Source organism: Macrotis lagotis, chromosome 8 (assembly GCF_037893015.1).
Source record: "Macrotis lagotis isolate mMagLag1 chromosome 8, bilby.v1.9.chrom.fasta, whole genome shotgun sequence".
NCBI classification, from domain to species: domain Eukaryota; kingdom Metazoa; phylum Chordata; class Mammalia; order Peramelemorphia; family Peramelidae; genus Macrotis; species Macrotis lagotis.
The window spans coordinates 109,906,542-109,929,964 of NC_133665.1; the positions used below are offsets into that span (position 1 = coordinate 109,906,542).

The 23,423-nt window shown below is 40.3% G+C and overlaps 2 protein-coding genes across 2 annotated transcripts in view; one reads left to right on the forward strand and one right to left on the reverse strand.

Annotated features, from left to right (window-relative positions):
* PPM1M (protein phosphatase, Mg2+/Mn2+ dependent 1M) lies at window positions 1–10,345 on the forward strand. Its single transcript, XM_074198124.1, has 10 exons — window positions 1–242; window positions 2,663–2,786; window positions 2,928–3,182; window positions 3,500–3,612; window positions 5,037–5,121; window positions 5,249–5,367; window positions 5,470–5,533; window positions 5,866–5,973; window positions 6,771–6,919; window positions 7,379–10,345. The coding sequence occupies exons 1-10, from the start codon at window positions 1–3 to the stop codon at window positions 7,539–7,541; spliced, it is 1,422 nt and encodes a 473-aa protein (XP_074054225.1). The 3' UTR covers window positions 7,542–10,345.
* WDR82 (WD repeat domain 82) overlaps window positions 9,338–23,423 on the reverse strand; it is a 19,645-nt gene continuing 5,559 nt past the window's right edge. Inside the window, exons 2-9 of the mRNA XM_074198125.1 lie at window positions 21,729–21,826; window positions 18,904–18,970; window positions 17,763–17,862; window positions 15,477–15,593; window positions 14,843–14,998; window positions 14,171–14,240; window positions 12,534–12,676; window positions 9,338–11,426 (exon numbers count right to left, since the gene is read on the reverse strand). Of these exons, the coding sequence (XP_074054226.1) occupies window positions 11,397–11,426; window positions 12,534–12,676; window positions 14,171–14,240; window positions 14,843–14,998; window positions 15,477–15,593; window positions 17,763–17,862; window positions 18,904–18,970; window positions 21,729–21,826 (781 nt within the window). The 3' untranslated portion in view covers window positions 9,338–11,396. The remainder of the gene's footprint in view (window positions 11,427–12,533; window positions 12,677–14,170; window positions 14,241–14,842; window positions 14,999–15,476; window positions 15,594–17,762; window positions 17,863–18,903; window positions 18,971–21,728; window positions 21,827–23,423) is intronic.

Sequence of the window (23,423 nt, forward strand, 5' to 3'; positions counted from 1 at the left end):
ATGTCGGCCGAGTGGTTCCGGCGCCGCTTCGTGCCGCGGGGCCCCTCGGGGGGCCGCGCGCCCCGAGCCTGCGGCAGCGCCCCGCCGGCCAGCCCGCCGCCCTACGGCCGGCCCCGGTTCCTGCGCGGGCCGCGGGGCCCCGGGCCGGAGCCTCCCCCGGAGCCTCCCCCGGAGCCCCGGCGGCGGCCCGTGTGCGGCCCGGCCCCGGGCCGAGCCCTGCCCTGGAACGCGGGCTACGCCGAGTGAGTGAGCGCCCCTCCCCCCGGGCCCCCCGCGCCCCCCGCGCCCCCCGCGCCCCCCGCGCCGCAGGGCCGGGCGGGCCTGCAAGGGGCGGGGGGAGGGGGGACAGGCGCCCCGCAGGGCCGGGCCGGGCCGGGGCGCGGGGGAGGGCCGCTGCTGGCGCCTGGGGGCCTCGGACCCACTGACCTTGGGGAGCCCCGCCACGGGGATGAGGGTGCTGGGGCCAGCCGCGGGCTGCAAAAGACCAGCACATTCATGTTGTTGTTGTTGTTGTTGTTAGTATTATTATTGGGTTTTGCAAGGGTTAAGTGGCTTGCCCCAGGCCACACACAGCATTATTATCATTATTATTATTATTATTATTATTATTATTATTATTATTATTATTATTATTATTATTATTGGGTTTTGCAAGGGTTAAGTGGCTTGCCCAGGGCCACACAGCTAGATAATCATTAAGTATCTGAGGTCGGATTTGAACCCAGGTCCTCCTGACTCTGGCATATAGAGCTTAGATTTTTTTTTTAATTCTTTTTTAAATTTTTTTTTCTTAGATAAGATGTTGCACTCCAGGTAGCCTAGAGTTAGATGTCAATATATATAATTATAAAATAATGAGATCAGAGAATTACAAAGAAAATGGAGGGAGATGTTTTCTAGAAAGAAGGGTTTTGGTAGAGATAACCTTTGAGTTGGGTTTTAAAGAATGTATAGAAAATGTAAAGTTTGGAAGGAAAGATATTTGTGAACAGCTGAGAGGCAAGAAAGCCCCAGACAAGTTGTGAACTGGGATTTTTCTAATTTTGGTGAGGTATTAGGACATAAAGCACTTTCACTGAGAACCTTGAATGTCATATGGAGGAGTAAGGAGCCTCTGAAACATTTTTTTAGTTTTTTTAGTTTTTTTAGTTTTTTTTTTTACAAGGAAGTGGGGTTAAGTGGCTTGCCCAAGGCCACACAGCTAGGGAATTATTAAGTGTCTGATTCTGGGTTTGAACCCATGAGTCCAGGGCCGCCGGTGCTCTATCCACTGCACCACCTAGCCGCCCCTGAAACATTTTTTTTTTAAATGATGCCTTTTCCCTTTTATATCACCACCATTTAACCTCCCAAACCAACCCCTTCAGATTATGACAAAGAAAAATATGTGGTGAATCCTACTGGTTTACAAGCTCTGTCCTGGGAGCTTGTTCTAGTGAAGGTTAGAGAATATGTTTTATTATCCGGCATCTGGGACCTTCCAGTATTCAGAATTTGGCCTCTTTATTTTTAATGATACACTACAGTGTATCATTCTCTGAGCTCTACTAATTTCACTTTATCACAGTTCTTCTAGATCTTCACAAGTTTCTCTGAAATGCTTATAGATGTCATTTATTATCACCCAGACAGGAGACACAGTGGATAGACTGGAGTTAGAAAACCTGAATTCAAATGCTGCCTTAGATATTTATTAGCCGTGTGACCCTGAGCAAGTCACTTAACCTTGTTTGCCCTAGTTTCCTCATCTTGTAAAATGAGCTAGAGAAGGAAATGGCAAGTATCCTTGCTAAGAAAACCCCTCATGAGGTCAGGAAGAATCAGACACCATTGAACATCAACACTCACATACTATTTTCAGCCATTTAATCAATTGACATCCTTTTTATTTCCTCCATTTTGGGTTTGGTTTTTCTGCCATCAAGAGGCACCACTCTAAAAATTTGGTTACATACTGGGCCTTTGTTTCTGATTTTGACATCCTTGGGGTATGTACCAGTGATGGGACTGGTGAGGGTAAAGCCCTGAAGATCCTGGGACATAGGAGTAACATAACCAGGTCTATGGAGGGGAAAATTATTCTAGCATTGGGAATGAAAGATGAATTGGAGGGGGTAAAATAGTAGATAGGAAGACCTTAAATTACAGGAATCTAAGTTTGGAAGAGGGTAAGTGAGAGGGAAGCTGATTGAGGAGGGGATAGGATTTATGGGAGAGAAGAGAAGTCGGGCTTCACTTGACTCACTAACTTGGCTATTATAACAACCATACACATGTAAGGGGAAAGGAAGCATGAGCATTAACACTAAGGGTCAAGTGAGGGATTCATCCCTTTGAACTTGTCCTTTCAGGTATAAAATAGGAATAAATGAGGCTGCTGTTTCCTACTTTATAGAGTACTGAGATGAGGTTGCTTTTGTAAACTTGAAGTACTGAGATTGATAATGACTGAATCGGGAAATCCATTGATGGCCTGTTTTTCTTTTTTTGGCTGTGTGGGGCTGAGTGAGAAGAAAATAAATTGGTCGGTCCAGCTAGTGGAGACCTTTGTCCAGAGAAGAGCTGTGGACTCAGCATGGGGAGGAGGATTCCAGTTTCAGGGGTAGTCTCTCTGTGGGGTATTTCTTAGAGCAAGGTCTGAACCGCAATTCCATGGCCGCAGGGTTATTAATGCAGACAAATCTGAAGTCAATGAAGACCAGGCATCATGTGGTCAGCTGTCCATCAAACATAGGGATTTAGGGGACGAGGAAGACCAGGAGTGGATGATCCTGTGCCAGGAGGAGGTGAGGGGCCAGGCTGGGGTCTGGGACTGGGTAGGTTTGTTCCTGGAAGGCTAGGTCCTTGCCCACATGTATAAAGTTGGGGAAGGATCTAGGCTGCAGAGGAATGTCTTTCCTAACTTAGCATCTGCCTTCCTGGTACAGTATGTTACTGGCTGTTACTGGGCGCTCTTTGATGGTCACGGGGGCCCCACCGCTGCAGTCATCGCCTCCAATATCTTGCACAGCTGCCTTCGGGGGAAGCTGGAGGATGTAGTAGAAGGCATCCTGGCCCCCCAGCCCCCTATGCATCTCAGCGGCTGCTGCGTCTGCCCCAGTGATCCTCTGTTTGTGGAGGAAAAAGGAATTCAGACACAAGATCTAGTGATTGGAGCCATAGAGAAGGCTTTCCAGGAATGCGTGAGTCTGGGACAGAAGCTTGGGAGGAAACTTGGGTTGGGGCATCTGGAGTGGGAGGCAGGGATGGGCTTGGAGACTTGTGGGAGGGGATGGAGTGAATCCCTGTTCCTGGGCAGACCTGAAGGAGAGCCACCTTCATCCGTAAATAAGCCCTTCCTCAGGTGGAAAATGGGAAGTTGACTGGGGGACTGGGGAGGGAGGTGATGGGCCTGAAGGGAGGCAGTCCTTGCTCTTGAGGTCTCTCAGCTGCTGCTGGGTCTCCTCTGCTGGGGCATTTGCCTGATGGAAACTGGGGGGGGGTGGGTTTATGCCAACAGGACGCAGTGATTGAGCAGAAGATGAGAGCCACTGGCCAGTCTGGGGGCTGTACAGCTCTGGCCATCCTCTACCTGGAGGGGAAGCTGTATATTGCCAATGCTGGGGATAGCAGGTGAAACGTCATTATCTGGGTCCTGGCCTGCGCTGGGTCTCAGCTATGGGCCCCTGCAGAAGAGCCTCAAGGTGGGATGGGTGGACTTACAAGCCCCTTCGCTTCCTGAGTATCATTTTCCTTCTCTTTAAAACCAGATAGTTAAGACTAAATGACCTTGAAGATTTTACTACTCAGGAGACCCACCCCCTTTCCTCCATGGAATAAGAGCAAAGAAGTCAGGGACATAGCTCTAGGTCAAAAGAGAACCTAGCAAGTATGTGAATGAAATGTGTACAAAGTGTGAATTAAAAAAAGTAGAAAGAATCTGGAGAACTGGGTTCAAATCTTAGTAGTACTAACAGTTGTGTATCTGGGCAGGAGATAGTGTCTTCTTTGAGCCTCAGTTACTGCTATAAAATGGTTGATAATTCTGGTAATTCCCTACCAAATATCACTGTTGTGAGAAAATGCCTTCTACTGACTATACTGTCCATGTCTTTCTGACAGTAATATAGCGAAGTATTATTAACAAATGGTTTCATGTATAATATTAAATTATAATACTATTAGAAAATATTAATAGCAATTATATTATTGATTACCAAATATTTATTCTACAAAATTATTAACAACTATGTGATATGAGACTTGAGTTCTAGTACAGAAATTTCCTCACTTATAAGTAAGGTTCTCCCTCCTGTTGAAATACACTTTCTACATGTCCTTTATATACCTGCCATGTTCCCTTTTGAGGTGGGACTGTGCCTGTGTCTTATCTGCCTTGACATAACTAGGAGCTCCCAAAAGACTTCTCTTACTCTATACCTTTGCTCTGTCTCTCCCATTAGAAGTCACCCTATAAGTGATTTAAGGGGGTTTGAAGGTATAGATGAAAGAGCACTGGTAGTCTAGATGTTTGTTTGGGTTCTAATCCTGGCTCCTGGCTTTTGACTTGCTATGTGATGTTAACTCCTTGCCCTCTCTGGGCCTTTTTCATTCTCTGTAAAAGAGGTTGGGTTAAGTGATCTTGGAGAGTGTTTCCAACTTTCACTTCCTAAAAAAATCCAAGGATAGCTTGGGTTTAGCTGAGCAGGAGGCAAGAAGGGCATTCCAGGTGAAAGGGGATGGCAACAGGAAAAATGGGTAAGGAAAGATGAGCAACAGGAGAGAATAGACAGAAGGTTCTAGTTGGAGAGAGGTAGCCTGCAGTTATGGTCAATGGGATCTGAGCTTTAGAATTGTTAAGAGCATCAGAGACTATTTTATAGATGAGGAAACTGAGGCCTGGAGAGGTTAATTTGCCCAAGATCCCATAGGCAAGTAATGGGCAGGTCCAGGAGGAAGCAAGCTTTCCTTGTCTCTGTTGGGGGCAGCTGAAAGGGGATAAGGATGGGACTCCATGATTTCACCATGCTTATGGAGCCTCTGAATTTCTTTCCCAGGGCTCTACTTGTGCAAACAGAGACCCTGAGAGCTCTGAGCTCCGAGTTTACTCCTGAGACAGAAAGACAGCGACTTCAGCACTTGGTAAGCCCCTGGTTGGTGGGAGGCAGGTGGTCAGGGGGGACTTGAATTCCTGAGCCCACCTGTCAAAAGGAAAGAGGTCCGAGGAGGAGCGAAGGTCTCACACCTTGAGCCTACTCTCACCCTTCAGGCCTTTATTCATCCCGGGCTTCTGGCTAATGAGTTTACGCGGCTGGAGTTTCCCCGGCGTCTAAAGAGTGAAGATTTGGGCCAGAAGGTCCTATTTCGAGATTATAACATGAATGGCTGGTGAGTGGTATAGGAGAAAGGCTGTTTCTTCTACCTTTTGCTCCTCTTTGTCACCCTATCCATGGGGTTCTTGGAGGGGTTATGACCCTGTCTTTCTCTCAGGGGCTACAAACAAGTAGAGAAATCAGACCTTAAGTACCCACTCATTCATGGACAGGGCAAGCAGGTCAGTGATTCTCATGTTCTCTTGTACTGAGCTTTCTCTGGTTAATCCCACCAGTGTTGTCCTCATTATTCAATGTCTAAAAGGCACTTTTGACCTTTGGGGCAGAGGGGGAGGTGCCGGTCAGAAGAAGGGGCCTCCCTTCCTCTCACTCCCAAAGGAACCTAACACAGGGCCCTGATTTAGTAATCTTACAGGCTAAGCCTGCTGCTTCTCCACCCCTCTAGCGGACTGGTTTCCCTTCCTGTGGGGGGAGGGATTGCCACTGACCAAAATGCCAGCTGGTCACTACCCATCTGAGCATCTGATGTATGCCTGTGTCCACCCCCCACCAGGCTCGTTTGCTGGGTACTCTGGCTGTATCCAGAGGCTTGGGAGACCATCAGTTGAAGGTCCTGGACTCAGATATTGGCATCAAGCCCTTTCTTCTCTCCATCCCTGAGGTGAGGAACTGATCAGGGTCCGAAGTCCAGACCTACTCTCTGAAATGTGGGGCCAGTGCAGATTTACAACTGTTTATCTCAACTAAAGCACCCCTCGATCTTAATAATGGAGGTGACCCTTGGGTTTTCATGGCAACATCTGTGGGCCCCAAACTCTGACCTTTCCAGACATTTAAGAATCCAAGAATCTGGGTTCAAGAGAGGCTTATTACCTAGTTGGCAGCAGCGATGACTTTTTCAGCCACAGAAATAGTTCAGAGATCTAACAATCTGCAGTAATACATTTATAGTTCCTTGAAGTACTGAAATACTCCTTAGTCTCACTGGAGGCTACCCATCTAATTTTGCCGTTTTTCTCTTCTGAGGAGTGCCTCAGTGAATACAGATTTGTAGATTTGGGCTGAAAGGGTTTCAGAGTGACAAATTCTCAATTCAAACCCCCTTCATTTTGAAATAACAGGACAGGTTTAGTTTGCCTTAAGTTCACTTAGCCAGTATATGTTAGAAGCAAGCCTTGTAACTTTAGAGCTAGATGACTTTTCATCTAGGTGACGGAACACCAGGAAGGTTAACAGGAGACCTGACTCCCCTTATGACCTTAGATACTTCTCCCACCCTGGAGCATTCATTTCTTCCTCTTTTAAAAGCTTGGGTGCCATGGTCTGGCCTGTCCCTTGCCCCTCTGAACCTTTCTAATTCTGAGCCCTCTATCCTGGAGAAGGCTATCTGGACTTGGCTGCAAGTACAGCCCTGGTGGTTTGGGAAGGGGACACTGAAGCTCTTGACTCTGATCACAGGTCACTGTAATAGATCTAGAACAGCAGGAGCCCCAGGAGAATGACGTGATCATCATGGCCACTGATGGTCTCTGGGATGTCTTATCTAATGAACAAGTAGCCCAGCTAACCCGTACCTTCCTCCAGGACAACAGACGTGACTCTAACAGGTAACTCTAGTATGAGAAAGGCAGCACAGTACTGTGGGGAGGGCCCTGAAATAAGGCTGCTCAGCCCTGCCCACTTCTACCTCCTAAAGATTTTGGTTCTGAATTAGCCCTGAGAATTGGGTAGTTTAACCTTACTGTCATTAGGAGTATTCTATCATAGTTGAAACATAAGAAGTGAAAATTGTTGAAGAAATACACATGATCAACATTGGAATTAGGGCAGAATGTAGCAGATAAAAGGATGGACAAAAACGCCAGCTACATTCAGATCTCAACTGCAAAACAACTGGCTATGAAGAGTGTGTAGGCCAATCTTGATGAAGCTTCCTTTTCCCATCTGGATTGTCTTGAGGGAAGTTATAGAAAATGGAGTTATTCCTAAAGGATAGTGTCTTATCCCCACCCCCTGAAGGTACTTTGTCAAGGAGACAGATTCACTGGTTGTCCTCCCTTCTTCAGGTTCTCAGAGCTGGCCAAATTGTTGATTCACAGGACTCAGGGAACAGAGGACGGCACCTGGGAACAGAGCTCAGCTGGGAATGTGCTGGTTTCCTATGATGACATCTCTGTGTTTGTGATTCCTTTGCATCATAAATTACAAAGTAGGGATTCCACTTCTTGAAACCTGGGACAAAGGGCAATCTCAAAAAGATTGGATATTCTGAACCAGAAAGACATGTCCTAGCTCTTGATACACAAGCTTCCCCAAGGGGCATGTGAGAGAGTGCGGTCGAGATCTTGGCTGACCCCTGAAAGGGTAGAAGAGGTTTTTCCACAATTCTTGCCAATTAAAGCCCCTACCTAAGGTTATATAGAAATGGGGCTGAAATAGTAAGGAGTCTGGACTTTAAAATGATGAGGGATAAGTGGTTCCTCTACCCATTCTTGATCTCCAGAAAGTTTCTTCCCTGGTTTGTACAACCTGCCTTGGGGAGAGGATGAAGAGTTACCTTTTCCCTAAGGGAACATCATGCTTCTACTTAACAGGAGTATTACATGAAGCTGCATGATCCTGGCCAAGAAGTTTCCTTTATGCCTCCAGGATCTGCAAACCCAATCCTCATTTTGTGGGTGGATAAAGCTCCAGAATGGTTTTCTCTATGCTATTTAAATTATTGTATATATTACAGCCAGGGCTGAAAATGTACAAGCTGTTTTGTTTTGTCTTTCTTAAGTTTTCTAGCCCTGTCTGAGGGAGTTGCCATAGAGAGAGGTGAATCCTTACAGGTATTTTAAAATGTTGGGAATGGGAGATTTCTTCCTGAAAACTGTTTTAATTCCACATATAAATAAGACCCCACCACCACCACCATCCAGTGCTTTTGCCCTTCATCAGAGCTTGAACCAGTTTGGCAGGAAGCAGATTTCTAAGCACAAAAAACTGATTCGTTTTACTCAGAATTTTTCACAGTAGGAATTCTCACAGGCTAATTATTTTGTCTACCTGGCTATAGAAAACTGGCAATAACCATAGGCTACCTTTGAAGTGAAAATTTCTACTTCAACAAATGACGGTTGGAGAAGAGGCCAAAAAAAGCTAAGCTGACAAAAATTTATAGAGTAGCAGTTGACTAGTGCAATCCATTTGTGCCTGAGAATGCTGTCATTAAGGAAAACTTCTATTATCATGATCCTTTTGAAAAGGGGGAGAAATAAGTCTTACTTTTTAAGTATTTCCATTAAGTGTTGAATACATGGACCAAGCTAGGCCTCAGCAAAAAGTAGGAAAAAAATGCATCTCTCGCCCCCTCACAGAAGACCACTCTATCAAATGAAGTGTTGGCTAGTTTTGCCAAACTTTTTTTTTAATATAATTTCAAAAAGCCACTTTTTTTAGGGCTTAAGATGTTTAACTCAACAGAAGATAAATTCCTGTGTAATCCGTGCTTCAACTTTTCAAGTTGCTTCCTTCTGCAATACATTCTAGGTGCCAGGTAGCCAGTCAGTTATCACTGTGGTCATCTTCCCAGAGACCCATCCATATTCCTGGCCAAGCAAAATCCAAAGTCTGCCTTTGTCTATTTTGTTCCTTCACTCAGCTTTGGCCTCCTACCCTTCCCAGCCTCACAAATTGTCATCAAAGACCGACCAGAGAAATGTAAATTACTAAAAAAAAAACCCAAAACATTTCCTTCCAACTGTGTCCTAAATTCCCAGACTGGTATTATGCCATTGTACCTAAGGGTTCATACCAGCCCATTGGAAAGGGAGATTTAGCTGGTCAGCATACAGATTAGGATTGGACCAAAGGCCATAAAAAAGTTTTTTAGACTCATAAGAGATCTGAAAACAAGAAAAATTGGGGAATGGCGTGGAGGCATTGGGGCAACTTATGAATGTGCTGGGGGATACACCAGACTGGGCCTTACATAGTGACCACAAAGATATATACCAATAAATAATTCTCAGTGGGAAGAGTTGACCTTTACAAAGAAAGTTTATTTGGTTGGTAAGCCTAATTCTCCCCAAGAACTGGTGAGAATCCTTTCAACTCTACCTCCCATACCCACCCCGATTTCTTTTGAAACAAATGACAAAGAACTCACAGCCTCTCTGTTTTCCCTGGTCTATACACCATGTTAATAAACAAGACTAATAAATTATGATTACTCCAGAACTGTTAACCTCACCCCTTGATTTCTTGCACACATGGCCCATGTTTGTACCTCAGTTAAAAGGTGCCCATTCTACCTAGCCCTAAAGAGATAACAGGGCAGGCCTTCCCACCACATACTGACTTCTACCCTTGAAAAAACACACTCCCCTCAACACAGGAGGAACATAACTTTTTCTTATTTACCCCTAAAAGGAATGCAAAGAACACAGATACAAGTATAAGTGTGCACAATATAATTAGCACAGAGGCTATTTACAAACTGAAACCACTGGTTTGGAAATCACAATTTCTGAGACGTTATCATGCAGAGTGACTTTTGTTCACACCACATGCGCAAAGACAGAACGGGCTAGAGTACAACAGGGACTAATACTGGAGAGGTTTCCACTATAAAGGCTTGGAAAATATAGAGTAGTGGCTCTTGTGAGCTTGCCAGTGATCACCTGAGGAAGCCAATCAATGGTCTCCAGGCTAGGCAGCTAATTGTACTTGTTCTCCAAGAAACGGAAAAAGGAAAAGAGGGAAAATTTTCTAACACTTGTGTCAACACTCTCAGGCAGAAAAGTAGGCTGTCCCTCATCTCACAAGTGAGAGCATTTCTCCTGTGGTCCAGCTAAAGAACTGACAACACCAAGAATCAGGTGAGAACAAGAGATTATAACTACTGTACTAAAGCCTGATGTTACAATGTGTAGGTTTTTAAAACGAAGGTGCACACAGAGCTGAAATGTAAAATAATAAAAGTCATATAAAAAGGCTAGACACTAACAAAAATACAAGCCCAGAATCAGCTTTGTGGGTTTGGGTGGTTGGAAAAAGGGGTAGGACTATCTGCAGATTATTTACAGGATTTTTTTGGGGGGGGGGAGGGGGGGAGGATAGAGGAAAGAAAGCATCAGTGTAAACAATTTGGACTCATTCCACAATACTGGCCCACATGAAATAGTTATTGATTTCTAAAGTAAAAAAATAGGCTCCCACCCTCCCCACCCCCTCATAAATATGTACACACAAAAGATCATGGGACAGAGACAAGCTGGCTGTAGACCAGCTCAGCTGCCATTTGCTTACAAAGGGCTTGCCCTCTGTCGGCTAAGTCAAGCCTCCTTGACTACTGGAGGCACTTGATCTGCTACCCCTTCCTGTCTCCCTGGCCTCTCTAAACTCCCCATGTCAGTGAGAAACAGAATGAACCAAGTGTGAGTTAGCCACACAACTAAGTCCATACCTGGCACCTTCACCCTAACAGTCTGCAGAGTTCCTTGCAAACCAATACCTTATATAGCTCTGTCCTTCCCTCTGTACCTAAAACATCTGAACTGATTATTTTTGAACTTTTGGCACAGAAGAAACATGATGGCTATGGAATAAAGCCACAACAATACTGGGAAAATTCAATCATGACACATGCAGAGGGAAAAGGGGAAACTGCACTAGTACCTCAAAACCAGAACTAGATTTCCATGCATTTATGGGGACAGGGTGCAGGAAAGAAGATATGTGGAGTCAAGATTTTATAGGCTCCCTATACATTCAAAAGAGGAGGCTATGCCAAGGGTCCGAACTGATGCCCATGAGCCTGACACAGCTCACCCCTCAGGAGGAGCTTGATACAGGCCACAATAAGAAAATCTGGATCCAACTTCAGGTCTGCAGCACCAAGAGTCCTTTTGAAGGAATGCAGCAAAGGAGTTTTTTGGTTTTTGTTTTTGTTTTTTATAAAGGATGTATACTAATGTCCATGAGAAGGGCTGGGGTAGAAGGATGCTTCACGTCAGGAGAACAACGTAGTCCTAATACTCAGGCCCTTTCCTCCTCTTGTTGGCTGCCCTTCAATGTGCAGACGCTGCTGACGAATGATCAGTCATCAATGGTAGGCAGCCAGAATGCCTGGAAGAAGAAAATTACTTCAATTCTAAACAAAGTAATACGGACAAGTCTGAGTCTTCTGCAACCTGTTTCCCATTATAAAATGAGAAGGGTAGGCCACACAAGATCCCTAACAGTACTGTCATTCTAGCATTATTTTGTCAAGGAAAAGGCAATTAAATTTGCAATACAATAAAAGGGCTTCTATTATATAGGAAGACCTCTCATCCAAATTCTTCAATTTATATTTAAGAAAACTAGGCCCATGGAGAGAAACATTGTTAAGTAAGTCCACACAAATAACAAGTAAAAATAATCAATAACCAAAACTAGGAATCTGGGCAGGGGAAGAGGCGGGAATAGGTGTGAAAGACACTGACTGATCCTGTTTTCATTCTTCACCAGTATTTATTAAGCACTTACCATGTGCCAAGCACTGTTACGCCAGGGGGCGGGGTAAGGGAAGAAGTTCTAAAGTAATGAAAGTCTCCACTTATAAGGAGCTTACTTATATTTTACTGGGTGCCAAACAAAGTATACATACCAATATACAAAGTAGTTAGAGGGCAGATTAGATCGCAGGGCACTGGGGGCAAGGTGGAAGAGGGAGAAGAACAGGAAAAATATTTCAAACAAAAGATGTTGTTTAAACCACACATTACAAAAACTAGGCCCTTGATGAGGTGGAATTCCATTATGGGCAATGAAAAAGGCTTCTAGGGATCAAGAGAGCAGAGAAAAAGAACTGTTATCTTGGACTGAGGATATCTGAGTGAACTAATAAGCAAGGAAGTAGAATGACTCAAAAAGATAAGGTTTCAGGAACTTTCTACCCTTGGGGAAGTAATACAAGGAAGCCAGGAAGAGACTGAGTAACACTTTCAACTCCATAATAGCTTCAATTGGCTTAATGTGAAACTATATCACACATGTAACAAGTAACATGTATATCATATTATCATGGTTGGTTATATGAGCTGTAAAGCAGGGAAGAAGAGTACTCTAGGAAGTAAATAAAAAAATAAATCCCAATCCCAGGCCCAGTATATTTGAGAGAGAACTTCTCTTGGGGCCCAGCAGAAATCCTGTTTGGGATTTACCTGAGATTAAGCATTTTGCTATACTTACCATGTTAGAACATGCACTGGCAAAGGTCATGAATTTTGGATTGAATTGCAAACAAGTTATGGGACCAGTATGTTTCCCATCTAACACAGCCACCTTTATGCCACTTTCTCCATTCCAGACATGAATCTTCCCATCATCAGAGCCTAGAGATGAGCAATTAAAACAAAAACTGCTTTAAATTCAAAATATGCAGAAGAGAGGGGTATAGATAACAAAGTCTCCAGGAAATCTGGTCAGAAACTCCCTGGTGAAAATGCAGGAAGGGAGTGTCTCATTAAGTTTCTTGCTATGCTCAGTCTCTATGAGGGAGGGATATTCAATTGCTGGAATCAACTAAAATATTCCATTTGAAAGAGAGCATGATATTTATTATCTTTCTTACCTACTTCACTGAGGGGAATGATACCCTTTGTATGCTGAATGCTTATTTTACTTTGCTTGAAGATGTTACTGAAGTATACAATCTAGTAAAATCCCTAAAAAAATGTTCTCTCTAACCTGGGAAATTAGACTTAATAGACTATGCACTAATAAAAGCCACAACCAAGGCAAATGAAGCAAAATAGAAGAGTATATACATCAATATTGCAGGGTGTCTTCAACATCTTAGTATATAGTTAATAGCTTAAAATGACATGTATTTTGGTTCTCAGATTCTATATTCTATCAAACATCCTAGGCTAATTCTCATTAATTAATGGTTAAGACCAAGTAAACAAGTCTTAGGGATACTTTCCCAAAAGTTCCCAGGATGTACTTGTAGGAAGTACATCAGTACTTTTGCTTGTAGGAAGAACATCAGTACCAATTTCGGCACAGATCAAGTTTTTGTTTAAAAAAAAAAAAATCTATTCAGGGAATAGGAATAGCATTCCAAATGTGGGTATTGGGAGGGAAAGGAAACTTTTCTGGAGAGTTCTAGGCTCACACTGTCAAATGCACACCGGATATCTCCACCTGGATATCCCAAAAGTGTTGGGAAAATTTCCAAGAAATTAATGACTTACTCCACCATTAATTACCCCACAACTTGACTCTTTTCTAAATCTCTACTTTTTTGAAAGACCCTTTCTGTCACATAGGTTTAAAACCTTGAAGTTTCCACAGACTAGGGGTTCTTCCTCACAGTAAGTTTAAATTTATCTCTGGAGATTCCACCAATCAATCTTCATTCTGTCATCTGATACAGGACAAATATAATCGGCATCTATAAGAGAGTCCTTAAAAGACCTAAAGATAATTAAGCTTACCCATCTATACAAGTCTTTTTTTGGTTCCTGATAAAATTTGATGTCCAGATTTTATTATAATACTTCAGCTATGGTCTGATCAGTGTGCAAAACACTGACATAAATGATTAATATATATATATATATATATATATATGGGTTTTTTTGCAAGGCAAATGGGGTTAAGTGGCTTGCCCAAGGCCACACAGCTAGGTAATTATTAAGTGTCTGAGGCCAGATTTGAACTCAGGTACTCCTGACTCCAAGACCGGTGCTCTATCCACTGCACCACCTAACTGCCCCTCTATTAATATCATTTTAATGATTAATGCCAGACCAGAAGAATTAAATGTTCAAAGTTTCCAAGTCAAAGTTACAAAAACCAAAGAAGACAGGGAAATATCTTACCAATCATAATAAACTGAGAATCTGGAGTGAAGGAGGCTTCCAATGTGACAGCTTTGCTGTTGTTATACCCCTAAAATATTAAAACAAAAAAAAAAAACCTGTTTTCTTCTTGTAGATTTAAAACAAACACCCACAGCTGCCAGCGCTAATAACTATATCCACAATCTAGGAAAAATCAAACAACTTTTTTTTTTTTTTGCAAGGCAATGGGGTTAAGTGGCTTGCCCATGGCCACACAGCTAGGTAATTATTCAGTGTCTGAGGTCAGATTTGAACTCAGGTACTCCTGACTCCAGGGCCAGTGCTCTATCCACTGCGCCACCTAGCAGTCCCACAACTTCTTTTCTTGGTCTCCATCTCTACCTCCTGCCTCTTCCTATGTCTATAAATGTCCACAGAATAAATTTAAGTTCATCATCTTTTATAGTCCATGTATTATGGGTATGAGATGAATGGACAGGGGAGACAAACACACACACACACACACACACACACACACACACGGATTTCTTTAATACTCTTATTTCACACATAAATTTGATTTCTCACCCTCACCCCCCTCCCTATTTCCCACAATTGTGCTGACCATAGATAGCCAACAATTCACCTATCTCAAAAAGAATTACAGCAAGGAAAGAAAAAAGTTTTGCAATTTCAAGACCATAAACTTACCCCAAATGTATGCATTACTGCTCCCTTAAATGCATCAATCAGGCGGATGAAACTGCCATTGGTAGATATAAGGATGAGTTTGCCATCATTGCTGAATTTTAAGCCTGTCCACTCACAGTTCCTATCATACTGCATTTTGAAGGTAGCAAAAGGCCCCTTCAAATGAAACAAGAAAGGTGGAGATTCACAAAGCAGAAACAGCAACACTTTTGAAAATGAACCCTTGGCCACTTAATTCCTTTTTGGTCCTAATAATAACACATTTACATAGCTCTTTTAGAGTTCACAAAACATTTTGTTCTGTGAACTAGAGAATATAAGTACAAGTCCCTTCTTACATAGATAAGATGAAATTAACCAATTCTTGCCCAACATAAGATAACCTAAACAAAGAGTTAAAATCGAAATTTTGAAAAGTCACATAAATTCCATTTGGAAATTACTTGATGGCAAGCCCAAAACAACAGAAATTGAATCAGTCACAATGGAAGGGATGTATATTAAAATGAGCTGGCATTCACTGCTTTAAAAATATCAATCTTTTCACAACTAAATTCTGCTATCCTCTACCTCCAAACCCCAACCAAGAACATGGGAAATATTGGCATGGAATGAAAAATTTCAATACTATAACCTTATCAAAGGAGCGAAGATCATAAAGTTTAACCATTTCAGAATTGACTCCAGCAGCAAAAATTAACCCTTCTGGGTCAAAAGAACAAACGGGTTTCCCTTGGAGATGCATCAGGCCCTATGAGAAGAAAAGACATTTTAAGAATTCATAGGGAGCTATTTTGATCAAATTAATGAAAAAATCACAGATCCATGAGATACACAACAGTCATCCTGGATAACACTTACCTCTTTATTAACTGGAAAATGAGGGGATGCCCTTCAATTGGGGAAAGGCTAAACAAATTATGGCATATGAATGTGAAGAAGTACTATTATTCTGTAAGAAACCATGATCGGGAAGACTTTTTAAAAAGCCTGGAAAGATTTGCACAAAATGATGCTGAGTGAAGTGAGCAGAATCAAGGGATCATTGTACCATTAACAGCAACACTGTGTGATGATCAGTTATGATGGACTTTAGCTCCTCTCAGTAGTGATCAAGGACAATTCTAAAAGACTTGTGATAGAAAATGCCATCCACAGAGTCTGAATGCAGATCAAAATATACTATTTTCACTTTTTAAAACTTGTTTTTAAGTTTTTTTCCCCCCTTTAGTTTTAATATTTTTATAGAATGAAGAACACATAAGAACTCAACTTTAGGTAGGCTACCAAATACAGCAAGAATTGAACACAATCAGGATACTGCTCCAAAGTCCCTGGAAATCACACTGATGACAATGAGCATCAATAAGATGCAGCATACTACGCAACTCATACAGAATTCAGAATTATCTTCCTTGTTGTCGGGTCTAAACATAATCATCACCCAGGAATCTCAAAGTTACCACTGTTACAGGAATTTTTTATTTTATCATTCAGGACTGATGCAACTGAAATTAAGGTAAATTGAGGCCCCAAGTTCCTAGAACATTCAATTTATTGGTAAGGCTAACAATTAACAGTAAAAGGGATCTCTTAACTTCTCTTCAGTCAATATAAGAAAAGGTAGGGCTTACTAGGCCCTTCATTAATTTTGGGAAGTATAAGAGAACAAAGAACAGGAAGCACAAAATAATATGATTGCTTACAAAGTCTGAAATCTGATAGATGATAGAAAACAACATGACTGGATAGAAGTCAGGAATGCAGGAATAGCAACAGAACTTCCTTCTATCTTGTTGCCATGGAAAGCTCATTGGTGGTGTCCACCTGCATGGCTAACAGACCAGATTTTCTTGAAGGACAGCCAGCTTTGCAGGGATAATAGACTTCCTGGCGCCCACCTGCACCTTGCAAAGCTTGTTAATAAGGTAATAGATCTCCCTTAATTGTACAAGGGCAGTAAGATGTATAGAAACAATATATTTCTTTGAATTAAGGTGATTTATAGGATAACAAGTTCAGAGAGGAAAGCTGTATTTATTAACTCAGAGACTTAGGCAATGATTGAGGCAATTTTAGGACATACTGGGGCAATAAAAAATAGAACCAATTTCAAACTGTAATCAGAATCCATTGGAGTTTCTTTGGACACAAATTTTGGTTAATGGAAAAAAAAAAAACGGTCTGTTTTCATATTAACCTCACTGACTGAAACCTATACCTCATAGGATGGAACTTTAAACAATCTTTAGGTTAGAAGTCAGAGGAAGAATCTCAACCATCCCTGACTTCTTGGAAACATAAATTCTCTTCCTCAATAAGCCTGAACCCTCTTGAAATTTAATTTGTAACTTCAGCTTACCTATAGATTTTGATGAAGATGTTTCTTTAGGGGACATGAGAGATTATGACTATAGTTCAGTTTGCTCAATTATTATGACAAGGAAGTATGGGATTGTGGATCTCTCTTTAACATGTCTAAGAGAGATATACAAGACTGCAATATGTAAAAGTACTATTTAATTACACCTATAAGAAGCCTGATTGGAATCTGAAAGATTCTTCAGATTTTCTTTTCTTTTCTCAACCTATGCATGAGTATAATAATAAAATCTAGGTTTAGGAAACGTTTAGAAATTTCTGCATTGTGGTAAATAAATCATTTGGTAGTCATTACCCACATTAACTCAGAGAAGTGATATTTCTCCCATCATCCACTATACCGAGAAACATTATGTTTTGCTTAAGATCTAGAAAAATTCTGAAACTTAAGAAAGAAATGAGGCTGTGAAGTTTTGAAAGTCAAATCCCAAAATAAACTACAATAACTTGTTTTAAATGTTCTAATGTTTTTAATATTTTAAAACTTACAATTTCAAATTCTGATTATTCCTAGGACCTATCAATTCTTATGACTTACCTGGCAGTTAGGAGACCGAAGATCCCAGAGTCGGATGGTTTTGTCCAGAGATCCAGAGATAAAAGTGTCATCTATTGGTGACATGGACAAGGCTACCACCCTGAAATACATCCAAGACAAATCCAATTCATGGGGGGGAAAGGGAGAAGTAAATGTAAATAAACTCCAAATTCACTGTCAGAGTATATCTACCATCCCTTTCCAAAAATCCTATAAACCCACTGTAAATAAGTGATAGTGAATAATAATAATGATAATGATAATAATAATAATAATAAATAAATAATAATAATAATAGCATTTGTACAGCATTTTGCATACCTTAAAAGCAGGGTTATCCAACCTTATTTTTTTTTATTTAAACAACAGACAAAATATTTTGATTTACCATTTTAGTGAGAGCTCTGCAGTGCCTCAGTTTCAAAGCATTTAGTAAACCCACAGGGGGATGCATAAAATTTAACTGGCAGGCTGCATAGCCCACGGGTCACATTAAAGGATTATATAAATGCTAGCTATAATAACTATTATTATTAAGAACTATCTTCACATGTACATTGGGAAGAGGCAAGTCAGGAGGTATTAATTTTTAAAAGCAATGCCATATAATTTAGGAATATACATGTTCATGAACAACTAAATTTTTTAAATCTATGGCTCCCCTAGGCAAAGTAATTTAGCATCTTTCAATCTCAGGTGAATAACAGCACCTACCTCATTGTCAGTCGATATTTAGTGCTATGCAAAATGTAAAGCACTCAATGAATAAAATAGCTTTTATTATTTATCTATATTAGTTATATGTGGAGACATATCTAAGTTCCACCAATTGTGAAAGTCACACCTGCTTTGAGATTTTAAAATGAACAAGTATATACGCACAAATAGATTAAGAAAAAATAAGTCCACTAAAGAAGAGCCCTCTTTTTCCAGCTCAGACACTAGATAGATACTTATTAGGCAATGTATCCTCAGGGCTCCAGAAGACACTGACAGATTCTGAAGACCAGTGAGGAACAGAAAGCACACAAGAGGAAATAAATGAGATTTTTTTTTAAAAGTTAAAGAATAACTCTTTCCCTACCTGCTTCACTAGCTTAAGAGCTCTGCCAGAATTCCAACCATATCTTTTGGGTCTTACCTCTTGTTGTGTCCAGGGAAGTACCGAATGTATTTGTTATCATGCAAGGACAGGTATCGGATTGTATCTGAAAGCACACAAAGTACCAAAGCAACATCCTCAATCAGCTGAGAAGTTATCAGGCCCTTTCCTTGAAATTTCATTTGGAAAAAGATGCAAAGCTAATTCATGGGCAGAAGACCTAAATTATTTTTAAAAACTAACATCTTGTTTCCATGTATCTTCATCCACAAACATTACCTCTCCTAAAAGATTATCATCCCCTGTAGTCAAGAGTATGAGAGGAAAGCTGCTCAGAAAAACCAGCCAAAATATCCACCCAAACTGACCAAAAATGCATGGTCTATACCCAAATAAGCAATCTTAATCAGAAGATTCTTAAGAACATAAAAATGTCAAGTAAAACTTCTAAAATGCTAGATTACGATGGGCAAGACAAGCTGCTTGACTGAATTTCTCTAGAAAATTCTTAGCAAATAAAACTGACTGTTGATAGCATTTGGTATAGGGTTCAAAATAATCAACCTGTCTTTGCTTCTGGAAAGTCAGAACTTCCTAGATTAAACATTAGTTACTATATATAAATTCTGGTATAAAACTTACTTTAAAAAAAAAATCAAAGAAAAAGATTCTGGCTATCAGCCCACAAGGAATTTTAAAATGTCAAAGTTGAAAATTTTGAAAATAACCAAGTCAAACATTTCACATTAGAGACAGGGATTCAGGAAGACTCAAAGTTAATTAGACAAGTCTGTGGTAGAATTTGAATTAGAATCATGGTTTTCAGACTGAGTATTCATTCCCCATTATCAAATAATAAGTAGGGTGATTAATAGCTTGTTCTAAGTTTGCTCCCAGACAGCTTCAGTCTTTCTAAGATACATAAATCAAACTATGTTTCATCAAATATCAAAATTAAATCTAATAAAGCACAAATTTTCAACCCTACTAGGTCTTAAGACTGTGAAAGTTTCTGTTGACTACCTCTTGATCAACTCCAGTCTGTTCTCACTTTCTCAAAACTAATTTAATATTAACATTTTAGTAATTAACAGGTTGTGACAAACACCAAAGAATTAATCCTAGAAATAAATGTTTGTGGAAAAATAAGTATATCCTATGATATAACAATTCTCTTTCATTAGAAAAAACAAAAAAAAGGATGAAACACTGGAAGGAAGACTGGAGAATCATAAGAGATCTCTAGGTCCATAAGAGTTTTCTAGGTAAACAGTAGTATCAAGGGACAACTGGTGAAAGAAGCTACAGGAAATGACAGTCTGAAGAAGACACAAACAAGAGGAAAGATGTTAGAAAAAGGTTCCCAATGGAATGGAATATAAAGTCATTTTTAATGAGATAACTTATGAGCAGCTATGTTTCTAAATACTTCAACAACTGCTTGATAATGTCATCTACTTGCAACCTAAGTGACAAACAGCTAGGCCTAGGACCTATATGATAATCTTAGGTTAGTAAGTGCAGTGACTTTCAGCACTAGTAATATTCTCAGTACTTTTACCTACCCGCAAAGAATCATTAGATCCCTTTTCTGTTAGAAAGAGAGTTTACCTGGTTTCACAGAGGAAGGCAGGAAGACCGTCCCCATGCTCTGCTACAAACCATTGTTGGTGGCAGCGCTCTGTCCCTGGCAAGGCAGTGGCCTGTACAGTTATCTCCTGTACCGGGTGGTATCATAGACCCTCAAACTGTACAAACTACTACCTCAGCCTGGAATCAGGCAGAAGGAAACGGGGTCGAGGCTGGAGCTCTTCATGAAGAACAGGGGGAATTAGGGTTACAAGAAAGGCAGCATTCTTAAAAGTACAAAACCAGTAAGGTATCTTTTTTTTTATTTGTAGCCTAGTTGAGAAACTCTATTTATATACATGTCTCCTCATTACATATAAGAAGGATTTTCAAATCAGGAGGAAAAAGTCCAAGAGGAAAAACTTCTAACTCTTATTTTGTAATTAAACATATTCCCTGTGAAGTGAATCCTAATTATTCCTTCTTAGCTCAACTGAAATGGCTACACTATTTACTTAGAAATCTACCTATATATAGAAATCAGCAAGCATAGAAATAAACTCACTAAAATAAATTTATATACAGAAAAGTCTCCTAAAAATTATATTCCCACCTACTTAACAACTAAGAGAAAAACCTACATTAACTGAGAAAGTTTAACTGAGACCCAGTCCACATATCGTAAGAAAAAACTCAAAAGTCTGGTTGTCAATAAGGACAAACCATCCAATCCTAGATGATTGTAACCTGTAGCTTTAACTAGTATTAGAAAGAATGAAATTCACATAAAATCTAAATTCTCTAAGAATGAAATGGTGTCAAGAAAGGATCAATACTCTTTATGACTGCAGTTTCATAATGTTAAGAATATAGCTGTAAACATACTAAAATGCCATTATCACATGCAGATCAACAAATCTTTCTTGAACCATTTTCTTCCCGTGCTATTACCCTGTGTGTAGTTTCTTACCTGTATGCTAACTGCCATATAACTTAACTATCTCTGGAGGCTGTATCAAGATGTTTCCTTCTTGTTTCACTAACCCATCCTCATTTCAAACATAATACATAAATCTTTGTGTTCAAGGAACTTATGGAATAAAAAGTTTTCACCTGTTTCTACTTTTCTTTCACAGTTTATATGGCTGGAGTAACAAGTCTATAAGAATGTCTAAGAGACTTTTGAGTTTTCAAAATATTCTTATTAAAAATGTAAATTCTAGGCACTGTTTTACAAGGGAAGCAATAGGGGCTGGAAAGTAGTACGCAGCTGTCTTTAAAAAAAACTTACTTACCATCTATTTTGTTAGAACTGTACACTACAGTGTTTGCTGCATGTGTGTATCTGATTAGGTCCACTCCGTACTTCTTACTGTATAGTGTTCTCTTTGGTCTAGGGAAATAAAAATAAGGAAATCCCAGAAAGGGAACATTAAATTCTATCACTAAGAAAAAAAATCAACTTACAACATTAGAGAGCAGCACCATTAGTACTGAGTTTAGTGGGTGATCCTGCTAAACAGGATATTGAAATAGAATAGAACACAGCTGCAACCTTATATAAGTGGGGGAAATAGGGGGAGGGAGATACATACTGGGTTGAAGATAAGCCTTTCATTTCTGATTAAAATATCAAATGAAAAGTTAAGTTAAAAAAAATAATTCGATGCATTCTTAATTCCTGGGAACAAAAAAAATCTCAGTTGTTTAAGAATCTGACCAGTTTGAGATAAAAGAAAAAAAAATCAAAATCAAAGAATTTCCCTATATACAAAGGAAGTAAGGAAGTAAACAGAATCAGGATTCCCAATTATTTCTTGAAATTAACTTCTTTTAGAGGGGGGTAAAAAAAGAGGTTAAAAAATAATGCCCTGGAGGCAGTTAGGTGGCATAGTGGATAAAACACCAGCCCTAGAGTCAGAAGTACCTAGCTTCAAATTCGGTCTCAGACACTTAAATAATTAACTAGCTGTGTGACCTTGGGCAAGCCACTTAACCCCATTTGCCTTGCAAAAAAAAAAAACCTAACCCCCCCCCCACCCAATAATGCCCTGGTTCAAATACACAGGAAAGTACTTTCCTGTCAAGAGGGCAGTGGTCTATGACAAGGCTGCTCAACCTTACTTTTTTGTTTTGTTTTGTTTTTAGATCAACCTTACTTTTAAAAGGTTTTACTAAAAACTATTATAGACAATATATTTTGATATGCCATTTTAGTGAAAACTCTGTGGTAGCTAGGCTTCATTTACTAAAGCAATTAGTAAACCCACAGGGAGTTGCATAACATCTCACTACAGCCTGCATTTTGGATAGCCCTGGTCTATAAAAACTGGAATTAGAAACAGGGCTTTGTAACCATTCAGTTAGCATTTCCTAATGGAATATGCCTTCAATTCAATAGTGAACTGTATAGCTGTCCTACAATTGCAATAGTTTTAAAAAAAATCAATCTATAGGGCAACAAAAATGTGTGTGCATACCCTTTATAACCTAGCAATACCACTACTGAATCTATATCCTGAAGAGATTATGAAAAAGGGTAAAAATATCACTTGTACAAAAATATTTATAGCAGCCCTGTTTGTGGTGGCAAAAAATTGGAAATTAAGTGAATGTCCTTCAATTGAGGAATGGCTTAACAAACTGATATATGTATGTTATGGAACACTATTGTTCTATTAGAAACCAGAAGGGATGGGAATTCAGGGAACCCTGAAGGATCTGCATGAACTGATGCTGAGTGAGATGAGCAAAACCAGAAAAACACTGTACACTCTAACAGCAACAGCAACATTAACCTTGATGGACTTGCTCATCCCTTCAGTACAACAACCAGGGACAATTTTGGGCTATCTGCAATGGAGAATGTCATCTGTATACAGAGAAAGATCATGGACTTTGAACAAAGACCAAAGACTATTAACATCAAATTAGAAAAAAAAAGTTGTATTATTATGTAATTTTACTATCTCATACTTTATTTTTCTTCC

What these genes read in the sequence shown, in the direction of transcription:
- PPM1M (XM_074198124.1), top strand. Translation starts at nt 1, where the DNA reads ATGTCGGCCGAGTGGTTCCGGCGCCGCTTCGTGCCGCGGGGCCCCTCG. An exon ending in TGGAACGCGGGCTACGCCGA is followed by an intron (nt 243 to 2,662) that starts GTGAGTGAGCGC and finishes CCATGGCCGCAG; the next exon opens with GGTTATTAATGCAGACAAAT. An exon ending in GCCAATGCTGGGGATAGCAG is followed by an intron (nt 3,613 to 5,036) that starts GTGAAACGTCAT and finishes TTTCTTTCCCAG; the next exon opens with GGCTCTACTTGTGCAAACAG.